The following is a 20,947-nucleotide window of genomic DNA, read 5'->3' on the forward strand; positions in this document are numbered from 1 at the left end:
TGCAAAAGCCAGAGGACGGGCTGTCCTCTTGGAGATAGCCCCAGAGTGGTGGCACATCTCAGTCGCTTAGCATCTTGTTTGCCTGCACCCTTTGTCTCCATTCCTTGCATCTCTCCAGTTTGCCTTGCCTTTCCTCCTTGTATTTCTTCAGCAACTATGACCAGCCTGAAGGAAATCTGTCGTGGCCTTCCTCTAAACCCTTTGCCTGAAAACAGAGGTCGGAGGAAAGGAATACCCCATGCACCTGTGAGAACCCCTAATCTCACTGCTCAGGAGAAAAAGGTAACGTGGGGTTTCACAAGGCCTCACTTCTCTTCCTTTCAGATAAATGCAGCTAGGAGCAGCAGACCTGATCACCTCAAATGCTCTTCTGAGTGCCAGCAGATGTATTTCTTTGGTGTTATATTTTCAGTAATGAATAGTGAGACAAAATACTGGAAACTTTTATGCGTGCTTGCTTTCTCTTTCTCCCTAAGTTGATTGATATGAGGGAAATTTGACACACAACAGCATTGTGCATGACTTTAAATAGCTAAACAAGAGGCCTTAGACTTCAATGCTGTCAATCCAGCATTGTTCCTTGGAGATGAAATTATGAATGCTGCTGCAAAAACACTGCGTATGTATAGGAGTGAATACTATCCCCTCAAATACAGTTAATATGAAATGTGGCAAATCACCATCATGGTTCAAACTATGTATCTGTATGTTTGCATAGGGATCCAAAGATAAGTTAGTTTAACCAGCAGTCTGAAGCATCCTGGCATTTAGACAAGCTTGTAAGGGATTGAGTTAATTATTTGTCTTTAGTTGTGTAATTCTTTTTCTGCCTCTTTTTGTTTAAATAGTCTGTGCACACTCTAAAGTAATCATTGAATTATTTCATGCTAGAGACAATAATATATATATTTAAAAAAAAAAAAAAAAAAAAAAAAGCAGTAGAAATTAGTGTCCAAGGGGTGGACATCCTTAGGAATTTTGTGCATGATGGGATAAGGTTGGTTTCTTAGTTTGAAAGCCTTTTGCTTCATCACATGTAACTTACAATGTGACTTTCTGGTCAGAATGAAGAAGTTCATTCCCCACTAGCAAGTTACATGCAACTTCCTTGCCCTCGTGGGAGTTCCTCATTGGCATCAGCATGGAAATTCTTTCAAAATCCACTTCCACAAGCAGAGGAGAGCCCAGCCAAGGGGTAGGAGGAAGAACAGTTGTGAGATATCCAAAAAGGATTTACTTCAATATCAGGAGCATTCATGGCAGAGGCATCCAGTCTGTGCCTGGGACAGCTCAGACAGATGGAAGTGTGGCTACTGAGTGTGTGGAAGGAAGCTGTGGTGATAGCTGTGGAGATAAAGGAGCAGGGGGTGAGCTTCACTGCATGGTAGAATGTTGCCAACCATCTCCACTTTATTCCTTTCCCCAGGAGAAGTTTGCTTTATCATGAGAAGTCAACATCGCAGGGGAGAAGATGGTATCTCACAAAACAATGCCAAACCTTACTCTTTACCTGGGGAAAGATTGGTAATGACAAAGCCCTCATTCCCTATACAGAAACTGGAATTGTTTCCTGCCTCCTTTAAGTGTTCAAGGAGACAGCAGTAGACTGCTTTTTTGGTCCGTCTACTGTCTAACATCCTACCCTCATCTCTCCTTCTTATCTACCACATGTGATAAAAGGTCATGCTGACTGGGTCTTTTATTAGCCTGTTAAAAATTTAAAAGCTTCCTTTCTGATTTATTTTACTCTTAATCCTCCACCTTAAACTCTTAACAGGGTTAGGGGCTCAGATGGTATTTATTTTATATCTGAAAGGCCGAATCTCTTTTATAAGAGGTGTTTCATGCTGGGAAAAGGTTGTCTGTCTACAAGGTGGTTTGTAAGTCTTGAGACAGGCTTCCAGATTTTGTTGGCAGTGTGTAATGCTGAGCATATTGTGAGGCTTGTCATTATGTATGACACCGCGTTCATTTTCTAATTGAAGTGTTCATGGGAAGCTTTGACAGTAGTGAAGTTAATAATGCTCTGCTAATTTTCTCACAGTAAGGATCTGTCCCTCTCTTCATATGCTTTCATTCTGACGTTACCCTTTTTTACAATAATGATCTGTAGTAGTGCCTTTTTTTTTTTTTTTTTTTAAATTTTTTGAGGCTTCCTTTTGTGACTGTAACAGAAATCCTATAGGAAAGATTTATAAAGTTCTGCGTGTTTTGGGGCTTGCTGAAAGATATACAATTCCTCCTATCATATCAACTTTAATCTCTTTGGATAAATCAAGCTATTTCTCAGAACTGATTTTTGTTTATATGTTTCCTGAGTCCTCTTCCTTCTGCATTCTTTGCCTGAGGCCTGTAACATCCACATCCTCTCCCTTTCCCTCTGCAAGAGGAAACTCTGGTTTTCTGTTTCTCAGCATCTGTATCTTTGTGTAAATATGCTGCAAAGCAGATATCCCTAAAATCTTACGTGTGCTGTGTCCTTTGCAAAACAAGGGCATTGCATGCTTGATACTCATTGACGTTCCAGTAAAGTCAGTGCCATTTAGGAAGAATGTACACTTTTTGGTGTTGCTTAGAATCAGAAAAAACGTCACGTCTTCATCCATGTAGCAGTTCCCCTAACTTTGAGCCAAATCATATTACAGTTTCTTTCTCCCCAGCACGATCACCTGCTAGCTGACTGTATTATCACCTGTGTTTCTGTCCCAGGGCCCTGAGGGAATTAACAAGCTGTGATGGCTCTAACCAGCCTCACCTGAGAGCTACACACACACACACCCCCTCTGCCTATAGGCTTAGGGGCTCCATTTAAGCTTAATTTTACTTCCATTGGAGATTTGGCTTATGTTAGAGCTCTGTCATGGGGGTCTGCCTGTGCCTAGCCAGGGGCCTAACTGATCTGGACCCCAACCTGTAGGATGACTTGTCATTGAGCCTGCCTTGTCATTATGGGCCTTCTGGTAATCTCTGAGCTGTATCTCCTTCTGGCAACCATCATCTGGTCCAGACCTGCATTCCTGATTTCACTGAGATCTGCACATCACCATGGCCTTGCCTGATGACCTAGACTCCTGTTTGAACCAGGCTGCCAGCCCTGGGCTGCCCTGCTTGCCTCACTTGGGCATCATGGGCCTGGGCCATGGTGGGTGAGGTGCCTGTCCTGTTGGCTGTTTTATTCTTCTTGTCTCCCTGTCTCTCAGGGAGCAGCTGGTCTTTGCTGCTTTGTGATGTCCTGGTATAAAAAGCTGAAAACCAGAGCCTGTGAAGTTGCATAGTACCTGAAGTTCCTGCTGAATTTTCTGGAGAAGAAGCAAGACATTTGTCCTTAATGGCTGCTTTACATGCCTAGAAATTAGGCTGCTTTTGGATGTTTGTATATGGATTGGGAAGGCTAGCCTGGTGTCTTCTGTTTTGGAAAGTCTGAATGATAGAGATCTTGGCATACTTTCCCAGCCAATGGGACATTTATAGCAACTGCTACTCAGATATTGCTGTGTTTACTTCCTAACAGCTGATCTGAGCTACGGCCTATGAGTGAGAATACATGCAATCACAATTTTGCTTTTACATTTGTTTAGATAATAATACCACAAATGATTTTGGACCTGGATGTCATCACACAGAAGACTGGATGACAAACAACATCTCTAGTGGGGAAAAAGCAGAACTAAGAATGGTTCTCATTTCTTCTCTTCATGCTTCCCTTTTGCCCCAGTAAATGGGGCGAAATATTTTGCCCCAGTAAATAGGGTGATTGCAAATCTTAGTGTTTTTTTTTTGTTTGTTTGTTTGTTTTTGTCTCATGATCCTTAAATTGGAAGTCTTGATCAAGGTGTTAGAAAAGGAGACTGAACGCCGTTCTCAGAGAGGCAGTGGCTCTCTAACAAACACCAATGGACTAACAAGCTGGTATACTTGGTTTCTCAAGAGAATCCCACAGCAAAACAGTTGATAAACTGGAGCAGGATTTCATGGTTTCTTTGGAGTATTTAGTTGACATTGAGAGTCACTGAATCTTGACTAAATGGCAGCAAGATCTTGGTTTGCTGTGTAAATGCCAATGAGAACCAAAAAAGGAACTTCTACTAGTGATTAGAGTTTATGAACAAAAATTAAATGTTACCTCTGCCTGATAGATCTAAGAACAAGATTCTCCATCAGATGTTTGCATTGCATGGAGCTGAACTGAATCAGTAGCTCAAAAAATTCACAGTAGGTTTTTAAAAGCAACGTATCAGTTTCAGAAATGTGATGGTTTTTTTTTGGTTTTTTTTTTTGAGATAAGTGATCTCAAACATGATTTTTCAGAGGTGCTGAGCAGACAAATGCAGCTCATGCTGCTGTCTGAGGAAGCTATGAACAGGAACACCTAAATATCAAATGCATGCTGTCTAATATCAGAGCAGAATGTGTCAGTTATGGGTAAAATTAATCTTAGAGGTCAAAATAGTATTTTGTATGGTGTTTTATTAAAACTTAAGGAATAATGGCCTTGTATTGACTTACCATGAAAGCCTGATGATCAGTCTATTTAAATTTGTTCCTTAAATGCCTTTCTCAGGTTATCCAGTTTATGACTCAATCATGAATATGCAAAATTCTCCCTGATGCACATGGCAATTGCTTTTTCATGAAGCAGTCAGGCTCCATCTAAGCAATTTTAAGGGACACAGCACTGCTATTGAGAGACTGCTTCAGAATTCGTTATTTAAATTCCTTGAATTTCAAGACTACATTTCTTCATGGCTAATTTACAGCTATTTATTCTTCTCCCAGCATTTCCCTGAAGCTCCTTCCTGCTTTGACACTTATCCAGCAGTAAGACAGCAATCAAATGTCAGCTTTGTTCTGTTAAGCTAAACAAGCCACAGTCTTAGTCTTCTTTTATAAGATCAGCTCTCTATTGTCTGTGCAACCCAGGAGCCCTTCTCACCCTTCATGTAACATTGAAGTTCATGTTTCATTAATGTTTGCATCATCAAAATTCAGGCTTCTGCTAGCATGGAACACTAACAGTACGGGGGCTCACTCTAAGTGAATTTATTTGAAAATCCAAACAGATATTGCCTTCTTGTATTTTTAGAGCAAATAAAAATATTTTCTCATCAGTTTCATTATAATAAAAATAGTATATTGATCAAAGGCTAGGTGATCCTTGCCAGGATGCAAGTAAAACACTTTCATCCTAATAGTTTTCTGTAGCAGAAAAATGCAGTAACTTTTTTTTTTTTTTTTTTTTTTTTTCCTCACCATATCACTCTTTTCCTCTTGTGGAACTAGATTTTGTTGTTGCAAGGGGTTACAGCTTACTTCATTTTGACTGTAGGAATTTCTTAGAGGTAGAGCCCCCTGTGATGGCTGCTTGCCTCTGAGACTTCGAAAGTCCCCTCGTATTTTGTCACAGTGTGTATATAGCTGGGATTTTTGTGTTTAATAGCCTGTTTTTGAAAAATGACTGCTTATCTAGCTGGAGAATAAGGCAGTATATGGAGGTGGAATTTGTGTTCGCTTGTCTTAAGTGCGTTTTACCCCTTGTCATTCTCTGTGTAGAATAGCAAAGCCCATTTGCAGGCTTAGCATCCCTGGTCTGAAAGGGTCTGACCCATGTTCCTGTTCAGAAGCAAGTACACCAAGAAGAACATCCTAGTATGAGGTGTTTGTAGATTTGGGGCATTGTACTTCATCTGCTCTAAGGTATGTGAGACCAACATGCTCAGATGATGAAGGTACTGGAGAACTCTAGCCAAAAGAGACACAGTATAGTCATGTTAAATGAGGAGGCTTGTCAATAAGCTGAGAAGGTGGCTTTGTAGAGCTTTTCAGTTTTTATACCAACATGTTTTATCCTCCCAGAAGAATAAGGAGAGTAAAGATACCTAGGCTGCATGGCTCTGTGCGCCTTTGTTCTAGATATCTATTTTCTGTACCATGTGCAACCCCTTCACTTATTCCAGTAAATACTTCCATAACTCTCTGGTCTTCCAACAGCAGGTTTTACAAACATGAATTATCCTTGCTATAGTCAGCAGTCTCCAAAACTGGTCTTTCCTGGTTGTTTTTAGGCTGTTATCAGATCAGAAACCAAATTTGATCCCTTCCTATCCTTTCCAAAGCTCCTTAAAAATCATCCTAATGAAGATGTGAAATTCCATGTGAGTTGTGAATCTCTTCAGTTAAGATTCATTTGGATAGTGTTTTCATTTATTGGGGAACTTATAAGAGCTTCTGGCATCTTTGCATGAAATTGGCTTTTTAAAGATTACAAAGTCTTTATTCTCATTATGGTTTTAATCAAGTGGGACATGGAATACAGAGACATGACTTAACTAACAGACTGTTACTAAAGATGGTGATTTATTTATGATTTCTTTCATCCAAAAAAGACACACTGTACTTTGCAAACTATGGGTGATGTCTTTGAAGGCCATAGGGACTATAAGCCACTTAGTATCATCTGCAGAATTTAATTCAATGACTACTAATCACTTCAGCTAATGTAGAAGTGATACGTGTAGCTTCAATAAAATAATGTAAACCACCACTCTCTGTAATACATTAGTATGCTAAATGTAGTGAATCTTTAATAAAACTTAGGCCAAGAATATCTTCATCTGTTGTCTCATAATTCAAGGCTAAGGTTTCTTTCTTAACAGAAAGTATAGTGAGGTCTTCAGTGCCTCTAAGAGTTCAGGATCTCGGGATAAGGATTTCTGGACAATGTTTTTCTTGGTAGTTCAGTGCCCCCTAGCACTGTAGGAAGGGATTCATCTGTGTCAAGTGTCTGTAGGATTGAACACTACTTCATGAATCTTTGAGGTCTTTCCATAAAGATTTGGGGGGTGGGAGGGAAGGGGAACATTATATACATGCAGCAAATGAGTTTACAAGGAAAGATGCAGATGGAAATATTTCAATGGGAAAGCAGGAATGGAAGCTCCCCTGGTGTGAGGTTGGCCTTTTAAATTAAATCATCTCTGTAATAGCTGGGGCAGTTTTCCAGCTGACTAAAATTCAGGGCCACCCACTTACCTCCATTTCTCTTTTACCTAATTTTTTTTCTCTTCCTGGCAGCTTGCTTTGCGTAATGCCTTGCGCTATTTCCCACCTGAAATACAAAAGAAGTTGGTGCTGGAATTTGCTGAAGAACTCAGGCTGTATGGCCATATCTACATGTATAGATTCTTTCCAGATATTGAGATGAGGTAAGAACTAAGGGGTTCACACTGCATTTGGCTACCATTTGCTTACCAGCTTTCACCTGCGGAACTGACTCTAAATAGTGGTAGCACTGTGGATGGCACTGGGACCTGCTGTGAGAGGCTGGCTATTTTCCAGTCTTCCTGGGCTAAAAAGAGAGGCAGTACTTTTTTATTTTTTCTCTCTCTTCTCCTTCCTTGGAACCTGTATCTGACCCTGGTTTGTAATATGCTGTGCCTGTTGATCTTGGAGCATCGCTTCATTATAGGGCTGATGGGGCTAATGTTTGTGAAGCAGAACAGTTTTGGAGAGGGCTGCCAGGGGCTAGCTGCTTTTTTTAGACTGATTGATTCCTTTTTGCATCCAGCAGGGGTCTGGTTAATGTCTGTACATAAATCTGAATAAAGCAAGCAACTAGAAAGCACTCTAATTTCCACAGACATACATATTTCTGTGCTGTCCATACTAGACTGGGGTCAGCTCTTGCAGAAATCAGCTACAGGGACAACAACTGGAAGACAGTCTGAAAGGTATTGCAGAGCTGGACTGCATATTTCTCCTAACTAGTTTGGTGTTTGAGAGTTTCTTTGGAACCAAATTTCAAGCTGGGCATTTTTTCTTAGGTAGGATCTTAAATAACAAGGGCTAATGAGCCTGAAGACAATTTTTCCCATTGCTCTTTCCCTTGGTATTGCAGGACTGAGCTGCTTGGCCTGGCAATTGGGTTATAGAGGCCAGTGCAAGTGTGAACCAAAAAATTCATGTAGAAAAGAAATGAGTGCTTGTGGCTACCATGTTAATAAACAGTTGTGATTAATGAATTCAGCAAATGATAAGCTGATTGTAATCTTTCATTACTTTTTTTTTCTTTGCTTATTTCTGATTAAAAGTTGAAACCTGGTTTGCTTGTTAAGATGCATGTCATATCAGTTCTGCACTTTTTCCTTTATTTTCTTAATCCCTCTTGAGTAAAAACCTGTAATTCAAAGGGATGTGTTGGCATGCAGGGATATTTCTGTGGCATGTTTTGTTGCTGTTGCTACCATTATGAGTCCCTTGTTTGTTTCCTGACGTCTGATGAATACAATTTCAGAGCGTACCCCATCAAAGACTATCCCTGCAAAACCAAGTCAGCTGCTGCCATTATGCTGATGATCATGAATAACCTGGATCCCTCAGTGGCTCAGGTAAGCTACGGTGATAATAAAGGAAGCTGGATTCATAGAACAGAAACAAATCTCTATGTTCCTTCCTGCTAACATAGAAATTGGAGAATGTAAGCATATAGGTAGAATTAATCCTTGTGCAAATGATGCTCCTTCAGTGGATTGAATAGGATTTCAGCTGTACAGAAGCCTTTTGCTGATTCTGTGGTGCTGGCTGCTGTGTTAGCTAGGCAGGCCAATTTTAGTAGTGCTAAGGCCGTCTCTTTGCAGAGTGATGTGCTAGAACGATCATTTCTGTGAGGCTAACCTTGTGAGGGAGTAAAGGTGATTCTACCTTTTTTCTGTGGTGGTTTTGATACCTCGGAATGTGGTTCTTATTTGCTAAGTTCTTTTGGTTTGTGCTGTGCATAGTTCTTCATTCTCTGTAGGGGTCCTTATTTAGACCTATGAGGACTTCTGCAGCACTAACAAGGCTCACTCCAGCTCCCGCTATTTTCGGGAGCTTGGTTGCTATCTGTGAGATAGGCAGAGTTCAGCTCTTAGTGCACTGTTTCAACAACATATGTTGAAAAAATGGTGTTGATATTTCCTGTAGCTTGGCAAATTTAGCCCCCAAGGACAGATTTACTAGAGGGTTACAGGACTAAGTCCCTTCTTACAAGCACTATCCAGTGTAATGCATCTGTTTTACAAATGGCAGGGGAGAAGCTGTTCAGCAATGCCCTGCTGGTCTTAGACTCTTCCAGCTGTAAAAGCTAGTGGCAACTGTAAGCTCAATCAGGCTCAGTTTAAGTTTAAGTTACTGGCATGTATGTTTGTTAAAGAACCTGCAATCCAGGAATTACTTTCAAGCATTCTGTATCACCAAAATGTCATCGTAACAATAATAAATGCTTACTTTGAAAAAGAATTTTATTTATTTAATTATTTTTGCTTAACCGTTAACTTTTTGGATGGTATTCCCTGTTTTTAATAGTGTTGGTGCAATAAGCTATATAAGTTATAGAAAGAATTTATTACTGATATTTTTATTATTTTTTTAAATACCTGTGAAACATTTCAGAAAAATAATTGTGTTATTATTGTTAAATTGTCTTTCTCAGTTTCCCCAGGAGCTTGTCACTTATGGAGGAAATGGTCAGGTCTTCAGCAACTGGGCACAGGTAGGACACTGCTGGCTTTGCAGCTTCTTTCACTAAACCCATTTCACTGTCCCCCAGGCACATTCTGCTTAGGCAGAGTTTGTGATAATTCTTGGCAGTCATTGTCTCACAGTACTGCAAAACATCCTGTCTGGATAGAGAAATGCCCAGTTATGAACTGCATAGATGGGGAGAGCTTTATTTAGTAAGGAGAGCACAGACAACCCAATAAAAATACTGTATTTTAAACATATCAAGATGATGTAAAAGTTCTTTGTCTTTCTCTAATGCATGTGTATGTGCCTGTACTTTGCACAGATAGTTTTAGAGGCAGAATAAATTCTAGGAAACAATGTATAACTTCTGCTTGCTTCTCTGTAGTACTTTTGCGCAATGTATAGTGGAATAAAAACAAAACAAAACAAACAAAACAAAACAAACAATATTGCTTTAAGAAAGTGTAGTCCTTAGTCTTTTTCCAATAAAATCAGATGAGCTGAAAATATTTGCATGCTAGCTGGTCATAGTGCACTTTATTTTCAGGCCTAACTCTGAACTTCTGATAGTAATGGCAGGTGGGTAAAGTCCTGTCTGAAATCTGAACCGAGATGTTTAAGGTATAATTGTCCATCCAAAAGTGGCACTAAATACACTTGCTTTAATCCAAGTACTGCAAAATGCATGTGAAAAACATTTTGAGAACAAATTTGTGGCTTTATCTGAACCTCGCTTTATGCTTATTAAAAATTTCAAGCAAAACTAATCTGTAAATGATATTCCTCATTAAGGAAAAAAGAAATGGATTCCTCACTGTAGCACAGGACTGAGAGATGTGGTCTTTCTTCTTTGTGATTTTTATCTGTAGCTAAGGAAAAAATCATGGTTCAGTTTCCAGATCTGGTAAATGGGAGTTTAATGGAAGTCTTAGGTAGCTGTTGAGGTTGAATAATCACCTGTACCTTTTTACAGTAAAGGTACTATGGCAATGCACACCATTTCTTTATACTGTGTTAATTCATAAATGTCAGTTATGCCAGTTAACACATTGCATGAAAGTTTTACAGCATTTCTTGCATGTCCAGTGCCAGCAGTTCATATAGTGGCATTGCTTGGGCTGACATCACTAAGACGGATGTTGGGCTGCAAGGTGAAGTAGAAGCTCTGCCAAAGTCAGAAATATTTTCTCTTCTCTTGTTCTCATCCAAGTTAGAGCTCTGACCTGCAGTTGTTTCACAGCACAGCAAACAAAACCTTTCTGTTTTTGCTTGCTTAGAGTAGCAAATCACATGAATGATTCCGTTATGATGGAACATTTTGTTCTCTGAGGCTTGAAAACAACATCCTTTCTGAAAATCTGTCATTGCAAAATTCCTAGGGAAAAGGCTGAGTTTGGTTTATATCATCCACACAGGCTGGTCATCCACACACGTTTCTACTGAATGACTTTTAAAGAGAAAAATATGACCAGAGGTAAATTTCCCCTTACTCACTTGTCTGCAAGCCTGCAGGCTAGGAAATACAGACTCCATCTTCCTTTTCCTTCCTACTTATTAGATATTTCTCCATTGACTGAAAGATACAACTAAGTATCTCACAGCTTCTGGTTTTGTTACAAGTTTTTCCCAGACTGCTAAAGTTTTCACAGCTAGTTACCTGTTCTGTACTGGGACAAGTTCAAAACTTTTCATGAAACAAACTAAATGAAAAGCAAACAAACAAACATAAAAGTAGTTATTTCCTCCCAACTTAACTTGCTAAACCCATCTTAGAAATTATCTGGGCTAGAAGGGACTAGCTTCAAATCTGTACCCTTTTAATATGGGTGAAAGGCAGCCACAGAAGTTAAATGTGTTAACAGCAGTTAGCAGCTGCTCTTCTTGGACCTGGTTGCTCATACTAAAATTCCCATGGAATATAATGGGCTTTGTAGTAGATGATAATGGATGTGAGTTAAATTTATAAAAGTTTAGATGATCGAGTCTACTTCTTGGCACAGATCAAGAGTAACTGTTGAATTATGCAGTTAGATTTGAGATGCATTTATTTAGATTCCAGGGTGTCTCTAGGACTCTCTTCATTGTCCATAGTGAAAGCTATTTTTTGAGAAATTATTTCATTAAGTGCATACTGTAATGATGATCTCTTGAAGAGATGACAAGAACCAGAAGATGTTGAATTTAACCATATCAGGTTAGGATCAACATTATACATGGGTGTTTTGATCTCTTTTTAAGTGAAAATTTCACAGCTTGCTTTTGGAAAGATTGCCAGAAAATTGCTAGGTCCAAATGGTTAACCTCAAGATAAAATTAGAATGGCTTTAAAAATGATGCACTGAGAAGCTAGCAAAGCATTTCTGGGGTTTGTACTGTAGAAATTACTCTGGAACTTATTCAGACCTTTGCCAGTTGATTTATGTTTCCTGCTGAGCGATGTCTCTTAATGGACTTTATTAAAAGCAAGAATGTGTTGAAATGTCTGGCTGTTACTCTGTATGTGAATACACCTCATTATCTCTGTGGCTGCCATCATACTTGGTTTAGCAGCTTCATGAAGAAACATAATGCAAGATAGAAACGTATTCCATCACTTTCCTTGCTTTCCCTTTCAGTTCTGGTTGGTAATGCAGTATTTGTCAGAGATGACTGAAGAGCAAACATTAGTAATGTACAGTGGACATCCTCTGGGACTCTTTCCCAGCCATCGATACGCTCCTCGGTTAATCATTACTAATGGCATGGTAGGTGTTAACATCTTGTTTTCTTTCTTTTTTTTTTTTTTTTTCCTCTTTGGTTTATTTTTTAAGTCTCTGCTGAATTAAACATTGTTCGTGCTACCTGAACTTATAATAGCACACCAAAGAATCTGGGGTCTAAATTCTGCAGTATTTGTTCCAGTACAGTCACTCTCACCTCAAGCAGGCTGATCTGCAGTGATGGAGGGAACAATTCTTGCCTTGTCAGAGGATTTATGTTCTGACTCAGCCTGAGCTATACGTATTCTTGATCAAAACAATTAATCTAGACTCATTTTGGAAGGCATGAAAGTCCTTGACAGTCAAACAGATGACCTACATCAAATGCTTAGATACCTGGACTGCTTTGCTCAGAAGGCAAGCTAGACAAATGTGCCTGCTGGTCCGTTGCCTGTCCTCTTGAGCTATTCAATATTCATCTCTCTGTAGGCTGGTTTTGTGGCTAGACAACTGCTTTCTTTAAGATTTATATAACAGACATGCTGATGGAAAGATCAGATATATTTTGTATAATACTAGAATGCATGGAATAAACCCCCTGAATTACTACTTCTGTTTTTCATTATTTTTTTTTTTGTGTTTGACCATGGAAAATTCAGGTGGTGAAAAAGATCTGCTTAAATCTTTAATTTGCTTATCTGTATTTTCTTTTTGATTGTTTTCTTAGGTTATTCCCAACTATTCTACCAGAGATGAATATGAGAAGATGTTTGCTTTGGGAGTAACAATGTAAGAAGATACCTTACTATTAAAATATACAAAATATTTATTTAAAATTTAACTCAGGCATTGAGCAGTGGCTGGTTAAAATTTCCAATACAGGTGGATTTCAACTGCACTGCATAAACTCCTGATGTTGCAAAGCATTAATGCACACTTAAGTGCAACTGCTTAGGAGTTTGAGTTATGTTCAACCACATATATAAGGTTTTCATTGAGGTCTGCTAGGAATTAGTATTAGGTTTATGTGTAAGACTTGGCTGAATTACACCCTGAAGCCATAATCATAACCTAATTATAGCCTGGGCTAGTTACACTTCGCAGTGGTTGTTTTGCAATCTTCAAAAAAAACAGCTAACCAACCAACCAAACAACCAAAAAAAAAAAAAAAACAAAACACATAAGTTATGAAGTTTTCCTTTAATTCTACACTAAGAAAGAGCTTTGAAGTAGAAAGCTATATATTTTTAATATATTTGACATGTTTGTTTATCCGTTTTTTTTAAATGCTCATTTAGCCAATGAGCACAGGATTGTTATTCTGCTGTGTATGATGGAGAGAACCAGTTTAAGCTATGAGAGAGCTGGATGTGTATAGACCAGAATGCTGGAGGAAAGGAAAGGGAATGAGCAGAGTATGTTCACTGCTGCTTTGTCAGGGATTTTGTAGAAATGTGGACAATGATTTTGGGGTTACAACTTCAAAAAACAATTGTGACTTAAAAGTGGGAGTGCCACTAAAATCCAGTGGTATATGCTCAAATGGGAAAAGGAGTCTTTTTGTGTCTTAGTTGCTATGCTAAAAGCTAAAATAAAATTTACACTCAATTCTTTTGTTCTACACATTTTGGAGCTCAATAATTTAAAGAGTTAAATGATCTTCTGAAAGCCTGTTTGTGCATTGAAGATGAGGAAGGTCAGTTAAGTTAGGATTTTAATAATGCCAGACCTTTAGCATCAAAAAGAAACACAGGGGATTGACATGTTTCTTTCTTTTGTTTGTTTTGCTTTTGTTTTACTAGAAATATATTTAGAGGTACACAGCCCTCCTTCCAGCGTGAGTAACTCCTGGTGTTATTGTTTTCATTGATATTGCCAGGTACGGCCAGATGACTGCAGGAAGCTACTGCTACATTGGACCTCAGGGAATAGTCCATGGGACTGTGGTAAGAAATCAAGGAAAGATTTATTTGTTGATAGCTATTGGAGGAGGGTATCTCCTGCAGTGGCAGGTGACTGGAGTGGTGTGGACTGCTGTGAGAGGATGTTCCGATTACCAAAGAAATTCTCATTGCCTGCTCCTTAAAAAGGCAGTGTCCTTCTACTCAGTCCATGACATAACCAGAAAGCAGACATGAAGGAATCTATTGTCAAGGTCTCAATCTGAGATCACATCTAGCCACAGTAAATGAAGTATGAATTGACCAAAAGGAACAGAATGTCAGTTGGACGTAGGAAATAAGTGCCTGTGAGTCCCCTTAACAGTCCTGCTTGCAAACATCCATGTGTTACAGGTACCTATGGAAATTAATTGGGAAAATGTGACCAAAATTTAATGAAAAAATATGAGGTGACTCTTGAAGAAATACCTCCTGATAACTGCTATATTGTGTTGTGTGTAGCTCACAGTGCTGAATGCAGGCCGTCGCTACTTGAAGGCAGAAGACCTATCTGGAAAGGTGTTTGTTACTTCTGGTCTTGGAGGGATGAGTGGGGCTCAAGCAAAAGCTGCGGTCATTGCTGGGTGTGTGGGAATCATTGCAGAGGTGAGAGCAATTCTCTTGTGTTGTCATCTTGTCTTCGTGCACTGCATTAGAAGGCTCATTCTCCTGATCAGATATGCTCCTCTATCAACTCTGTCAGGACAAACTCAAAAAAAGATACTGCCTTCCAAGATCTGTGTGTCTTTCCATTGCTGAGCATTTTTCACTGCTATTCCACCTTCTGTTTGCCCACTGGGTTGTACTGTAAAGATATGAACTGTTACTTCTTATAGTTGCTTCACAAATACTGCAGAATGATTCTGTTAGATAGGCCATACTCAGCACTTGAACTACCATCATTGAATGTGTGAAAGGATATAACTTCCACAGGCAATTCCAATGGGAACTATATCCTCTTTTGCCAAAAAGTCTATCAGGTTCAAAAAGTGATAGTTATATTACAATTAACCTTTAATTCCTCTGGCACCCTTATCAGGTGCAGTGAAAATACCTGTTAAATATGGTGGTATGATTCAGTCATCCAGGTTGGGACTAACAAATGTGCTTAGTGTTGTGATTCTCTGAAGTCAACGAGATTTTGTAAAACTGGGAAACTCAAAGTTGGCTTCAGCATGAAAATGGTGAGGGTAATTACAAGCACTGAATTTCAGTTGTAGACTGTCTATCTTTGTAGACAACAAAGGTAAGTTCTGCTAAGAGAAAATGCTGTTGGGGAGAAGTTCTGTGCTATCATTTTCACTGTTCCCTGAAGCTCACCCACAGCTTATATTGTTTTGGAGAGTCTTCCATCCTGATGTAATATTTTTATCACGAAATTCTGTTCCAACAAATCAGAAGACTGGACTATAAAATCATTGCAATAGTTTTTAACTGAAAATGTTGCTCTGCAATTCTGTGAAAATGGTAGTGAATTTCTTTAACGATAATGACTATTGAGAAGTAATAAACCTTTCCATGCATTTATTTCTTCTTGACAACCTTTAAATTCAGTACACTGGGGAAACATTCTTAGTGGAACAGATATGAGCTGACCAAAATGCATTGGGCTCTTTGATTGGTAGGTAATCAGCTCTTGCTACTGCTTCAGAGGAAGATTTTCAGAAAATAACTTCAGAGCAGACTAGAGTGGGAGTTTAGCTTTCTCGGCCAAAGTAGCTTATAAAAAGAATTAGCTGGCAGACCTCTGCTACGGACATGCCACTTGCTGCAATCCCAAGGATAAGAATATTGCAACCTAACCTGTAATAATTGTAAGTTCAAAACATAATGGGTCAGACTGCCTACGTGGCATGCAGAAAATCTGTCCCACTCTGGCTAGCAGAAGTCTTACTCATGGAAAGTTAGGATTTCATCTATTTTGTAATGATGGTGCAAAAATATTTTTTTAGCACAACATGAATTTTGCGTGTTTGAGATCTCATCAGGTAGATTGAATGAAGATCAAATTTATTATTGAATAAATTACTATTGAATAAATTATCTTGTTCAGACTTTGACTCTGTCATCATGAACTTTCAAATGCTAGAATACAAAAGGAGAGATTTCAGTGAATGCTATTCAAAGCAGTCCTTTGTCCTTTTCATCTCCACGGCTGCAGATGATTTTGTTCAGGAGACTGAATATCGCCTGGTTTTTATCTCCTGTGAGATGATCCTTGTCGGAAATGAGTCTCAGGAGCACATGTGGATAGCTATATATATGTACATATTATTTATTTAAGGAACTATTTATGCAAATGGCATTGATGAATTGTGCAAGAGATGTCATTTTGTCAGCCAGGGCTTCCGAAGCTCAGACAGAAGGGATTAATGGTGCAAGTCTTTTACCTCTTCTGTTTGACATGAAGCAGATTGTAATTTTATGAAATAGCTGTGTGGAGGGCCAGATGATCTCCTCTGAGCTGTGCTAAGCTCTCTAGGGTTACACTGGAGGTGACATTAGCTCATCATGTTTGTGCAATTTTTAAAACTGAGTTTAAAAAAAATAAAAATAAAAAAAATCCCATATTTGAAAAGATGGTTCAAAGGAAGCTAGCTTTGAGTGTGCCAGCAAGTCTGAAAGACTTTCCAAGACTGTCAGAGAGGTTTGAAATAAAGTATATAAGATGTGGTAACAGATTTAAATAGATCTGATCTGTATTATGCAGAGCTTTAAATGAACCCCATTCCTGTAATTCATATGGGCCATTTAATATCCTTTTCCCCTGTGATGATTTAAATAATTCCCAAAGCAGCTGTCCCCCACGGCACCTGACTTTTTTGTTGAATAATTCTATTGGTAGTGACACTGCTATTATCATAATCTGGGGTTTTGGAAGGACAGTCTTTATTACTGATGTGGGAAATGATGGAAGGTTTCTCATGCTAAGAATAATTGGGGAAGAAAAGGTTTCCTGGTGTTCAAGCAACTCCTGAATACAGAACTTATTTAATTTACATATAAATACTTTGTTAATGAGAAATAATTAAATGGAAATGATGGGGGTGGATTATAGAGAAGTAAAAAATGCTTTAATGTAATGTTGTAAGATACTCAGGTTATGCATTCTTGTGCGCACACACAACACTCTGGGTGTCTAAATCAGTTGCCACCACAGAAAATTTGCTTGAATTAATTTTGCCGTTTGCTTTATGCCACTGATAACTCATTATAAATGTCTTAATGATGTTTATGCATCATTAAGTTTGTGCATTGAATCATTAATATGGAATCTGTGCCAAAGCCTCCACAATTTGTCTATCCATTTATATTTTTATCCTGCTGTCTCTGGTGCATACACACAAACTGGTTCCAGAAGAGTACCAATTTGGGATTGAGCTTGTTTGGAGCTTCGAAGTTCAAAGCAAGAGGGGATTGAAGACGTAGTTTTGTTTTGATCCATTCCATTTTTCACAGAGGCACCAGCCAGCTGGGATAAGAAAATACTTTCTTCTTTTCTTTCCCATATTTGGTTGAGATTTTCAACCAGAAGTCAAAGTACAAAAGTGCGGGTCAAAAGCAAACCATTCTTTTGTCCTGGGCAGTCTGGCAGAAAAGTCTGAGTTATTAGGGGAAAAAAAATGTTTACAATTTTCAATTAAAATCATCAAAACAAACATTAAAGATCATTTAAAATTGATGTTAATATATTACCTCTTGCACAATTTTAATGAGAATTTCTGGTTTGCAAAATATGTTTGGGAAGTGATAGGTCAGGTTTTTTTCTAGCTTGTACCCTAAATAATAGTGAATGGGATTGGTAAAAATCAGAGATGGAAAATAAGTATTGGAACAATCACTTCATCTTAAGGCCAATGTAGGGCTATTCCTTTCACTCACTTGCTACTTTCTTATTTAAAAAAAAAAAAAAAAGTAAAAGGGACTCAATGGGAGAAACAGGAGTTTTAAGATCTTCTGTTATTTGTCTTAGGTTGATGAAGCAGCGCTTTTGAAACGTTACAAGCAAGGCTGGCTCATGGAAATCTCTAACAACCTGGACCATTGCATTGCTCGTCTTAGGTATGATTTGTAACATTCAGTTACTTTCTCTGCTCCCTAATCCTTGCTTTACATCTTTCTGCATTGTGCTATATTAGTATTGCATAGAGGGAGGGGTTGAAGGACACCACCTCTTACCCTAGGTCTGCTTTTGAATGTGAATCTATCCTTCCAAACAGCAGCTTTCATTGTTAGTGACTACCAGTGCTTACAACTTGCAGTTATCAGTGCTTCATATAGTTTATATTATATGTTAAATGTCTTCATTTTTTTCATGAACATGCATATATATCAATTACAAATAATGTTACACTTGAAAAATCAACCTACCTAAAGGTCAGAAGTTCTATTGCCTAGATGAGTGTTGGAAACAACATACAGACTTACAGTTTTGTTTGCAAATTGTATGTTGCAAGTTAGAATTACGAGGTACTTTTTCTTCAACCTGTCTTTTTAAACTCTATTCTAGAGATGCAAGAAAGAATAAAATTGCCCTTAGTTTGGGTTACCATGGGAATGTGGTGGATCTGTGGTAAGTAGTATATGTGGATATATTAATGTTCTTGCTTGTTAAGTCAACCTGGGATTAGATCCCAGACTTGGAAGAGAAGCAGCATTAAATGTAGCACTGAGTTCATGACTAGATATTTATGAAACTGTATTGTCAAAAGAGGGATTTTCATCCTTGTGTCCCAGGTTCTAGTTGCATGGGAAATGCATCATCTTTCTTTATGGAACAGTGAATTTCTTAGGGAAAGAAATCAGTAAGATTTGTCCTTGGATGAAGAGCGAATTTCTCCATCTCCTAAGCTTTTGCTACTTGGTTAGCCAAATAGCCTTGACTTCAGTGAGGAATAGAAATATTGAGGCATTGATTGAATAAAAATAATCAGATAATGGATGTAAATTCTAGCACTCTTGTGACTTTATCCAATGGTAAACCTCACTGTTACACCATAAACCAAGGGTTGAAACTGATTGATATATGGCTGCTACATCATACTGGCATTTGACTTAACTGTTGGCATTCCTGTGCAGGGGAATGTGAAGTATATGGTGATGAAGATTTGCATGCAACTTTCAGTTTCCCACTTCCTGACTGCTAAAATAAAGCCAGCTTGCCATGGCATACCTTCATAAACAACTTTTTGTGATGGAAGGAGTTCGCCCGAAAGAGGAGCTTCAATGTGAGATAACAGCTTTTGTTCAAACACTTCATTTATTGTCTTTCCTTCCCTCTAGGGAGAGGCTAGTGTATGAGCTGGACACAACAGGAGAGCTGCTAGTTGATCTGGGGTCTGACCAAACTTCATGTCATAACCCTTTCAGTGGGGGATATTATCCAGTCCAGCTTGGCTTTGAGGAAGCAAAGCAGCTCCTGTCCACCAATCCAGGGAAGTTCCGGACCATGGTACAAGAGAGGTAAATGTTTTGATGATTCATGTTCTAACCTTTAAACGTTGTTGCTCTGCAACTGATTGGATCTTTGTCTTTTTCACAAGAAGTTTCACTTAAGTATAAGATACTGCCCTTCAGTAGAAAGCTGGGGTAGAGCTATTGTAGCAATAACACTAGTAACTGCTGACTTGGACTTAAACGGTTGTTACTCGAAGTCTGGCAGACATGTCACCTACTCACCATTTTAGGAATCGTCACTAGTATACAAAATCCAGAGGCCTGAACACTTATGATTTACTTCACTTCTAAATATTCCTAAATTGCATTAGGTTTTAAATATCCAAGGCAATAAATACAATTCCATGTAGGCTAACAGTTGGTTTAGGTTCACTGACTAAGGCATAAAACAGCAATTGGTAAGCCAGGAATCCATGTAGCCTGCCACACTTCCAGCTGTGGCTGGTGATAGGTTTTTTATGGAATGATATAACAAGGGAACAAACTTTTCCAATCAGTCCTCCCAGCTTTCTGCAACTGTAACCAAGTTCTCTTTAGCATTTTGATTTCAGGGAGCTACTCCTGATTTACAAGTTTGCAAGTGAAATTGGAATTGGATGTTACAAAGGGAACAATTTAGTATAATTTATATACAAACAAGGATGACTCTGTTATTGTTCACCTCAAACATTCTCACTGGAGAGCTATTTTCTAGTAGAAGTTAGAACATGGCTATGTAGTCTATTTGATTTTGGATTAGGAACCTACAAGAACCTTTCCAGTTTCCCAAGTCTGTATCATATGGACTAAGACAAAGGTAACAGGTAAATTTTTAGGAAGGACTCATTTGTAAGAGTCTGATATGACCTAAACAGACACAATTTAGTTTGTTAGGCATTGGTTTACCTTTTTAGAGTTCTAAGAGGTTACACCTTTGCATGTACAACTCCACATGCAAGTATACATTGAGATAAGAACTGGATATTGCTAAGTGACAAAGGTATCAGGACAATCCTCGAGTATAGTCCACTATACCCAAGCAAAGGGAAAAACTGGGCTGTTCTGGCCAAGGGAGAGGCCAGAACAGTGATGTCAGACCATTTAATTTTTTTCTGTCTTTGCAGGCTTTCTCTCTGAAGTCTTTGAATTGTTTTGCATATTTGTAAAAGCTGTTATTGCTTTCAGTCCTCAGAGCTGGCTGCACTTCTTTGCTGAAAGATATGACCCTTCACTGTTAATTGTTAATTGCAATGGCTATGCATCAGTTCAAGATTTGGGGATAACAGGTGCTACAGAGATCGAAAGTATCTTAAATATCTTAGAGGTTTATGTTTGATTTTTAGTTTTTTTAATTCCATCTGTCTCCACACT

The 20,947-nt window shown here is 38.6% G+C and overlaps 1 protein-coding gene across 2 annotated transcripts in view; it reads left to right on the forward strand.

Moving 5' to 3' along the window:
• UROC1 (urocanate hydratase 1) overlaps positions 1-20,947 on the forward strand; it is a 38,697-nt gene continuing 17,750 nt past the window's right edge. The window contains exons 1-11 of one of the 2 annotated variants that reach the window (XM_084530743.1): positions 1-282; positions 7,072-7,202; positions 8,291-8,384; positions 9,467-9,526; positions 12,117-12,245; positions 12,928-12,989; positions 14,080-14,146; positions 14,603-14,746; positions 18,114-18,202; positions 18,651-18,713; positions 19,424-19,603. In XM_084530743.1, the coding sequence (XP_084386869.1) occupies positions 157-282; positions 7,072-7,202; positions 8,291-8,384; positions 9,467-9,526; positions 12,117-12,245; positions 12,928-12,989; positions 14,080-14,146; positions 14,603-14,746; positions 18,114-18,202; positions 18,651-18,713; positions 19,424-19,603 (1,145 nt within the window). In that variant the 5' untranslated portion in view covers positions 1-156. Of the gene's footprint in view, positions 283-2,856; positions 3,677-7,071; positions 7,203-8,290; positions 8,385-9,466; positions 9,527-12,116; positions 12,246-12,927; positions 12,990-14,079; positions 14,147-14,602; positions 14,747-18,113; positions 18,203-18,650; positions 18,714-19,423; positions 19,604-20,947 lie in introns of those variants that run through there. The other variant, XM_084530742.1, reaches the window with a different exon arrangement.

This window comes from Aythya ferina (assembly GCF_964211825.1).
Source record: "Aythya ferina genome assembly, chromosome: 10".
In the NCBI taxonomy this organism is placed as follows: Eukaryota; Metazoa; Chordata; class Aves; order Anseriformes; family Anatidae; genus Aythya; species Aythya ferina.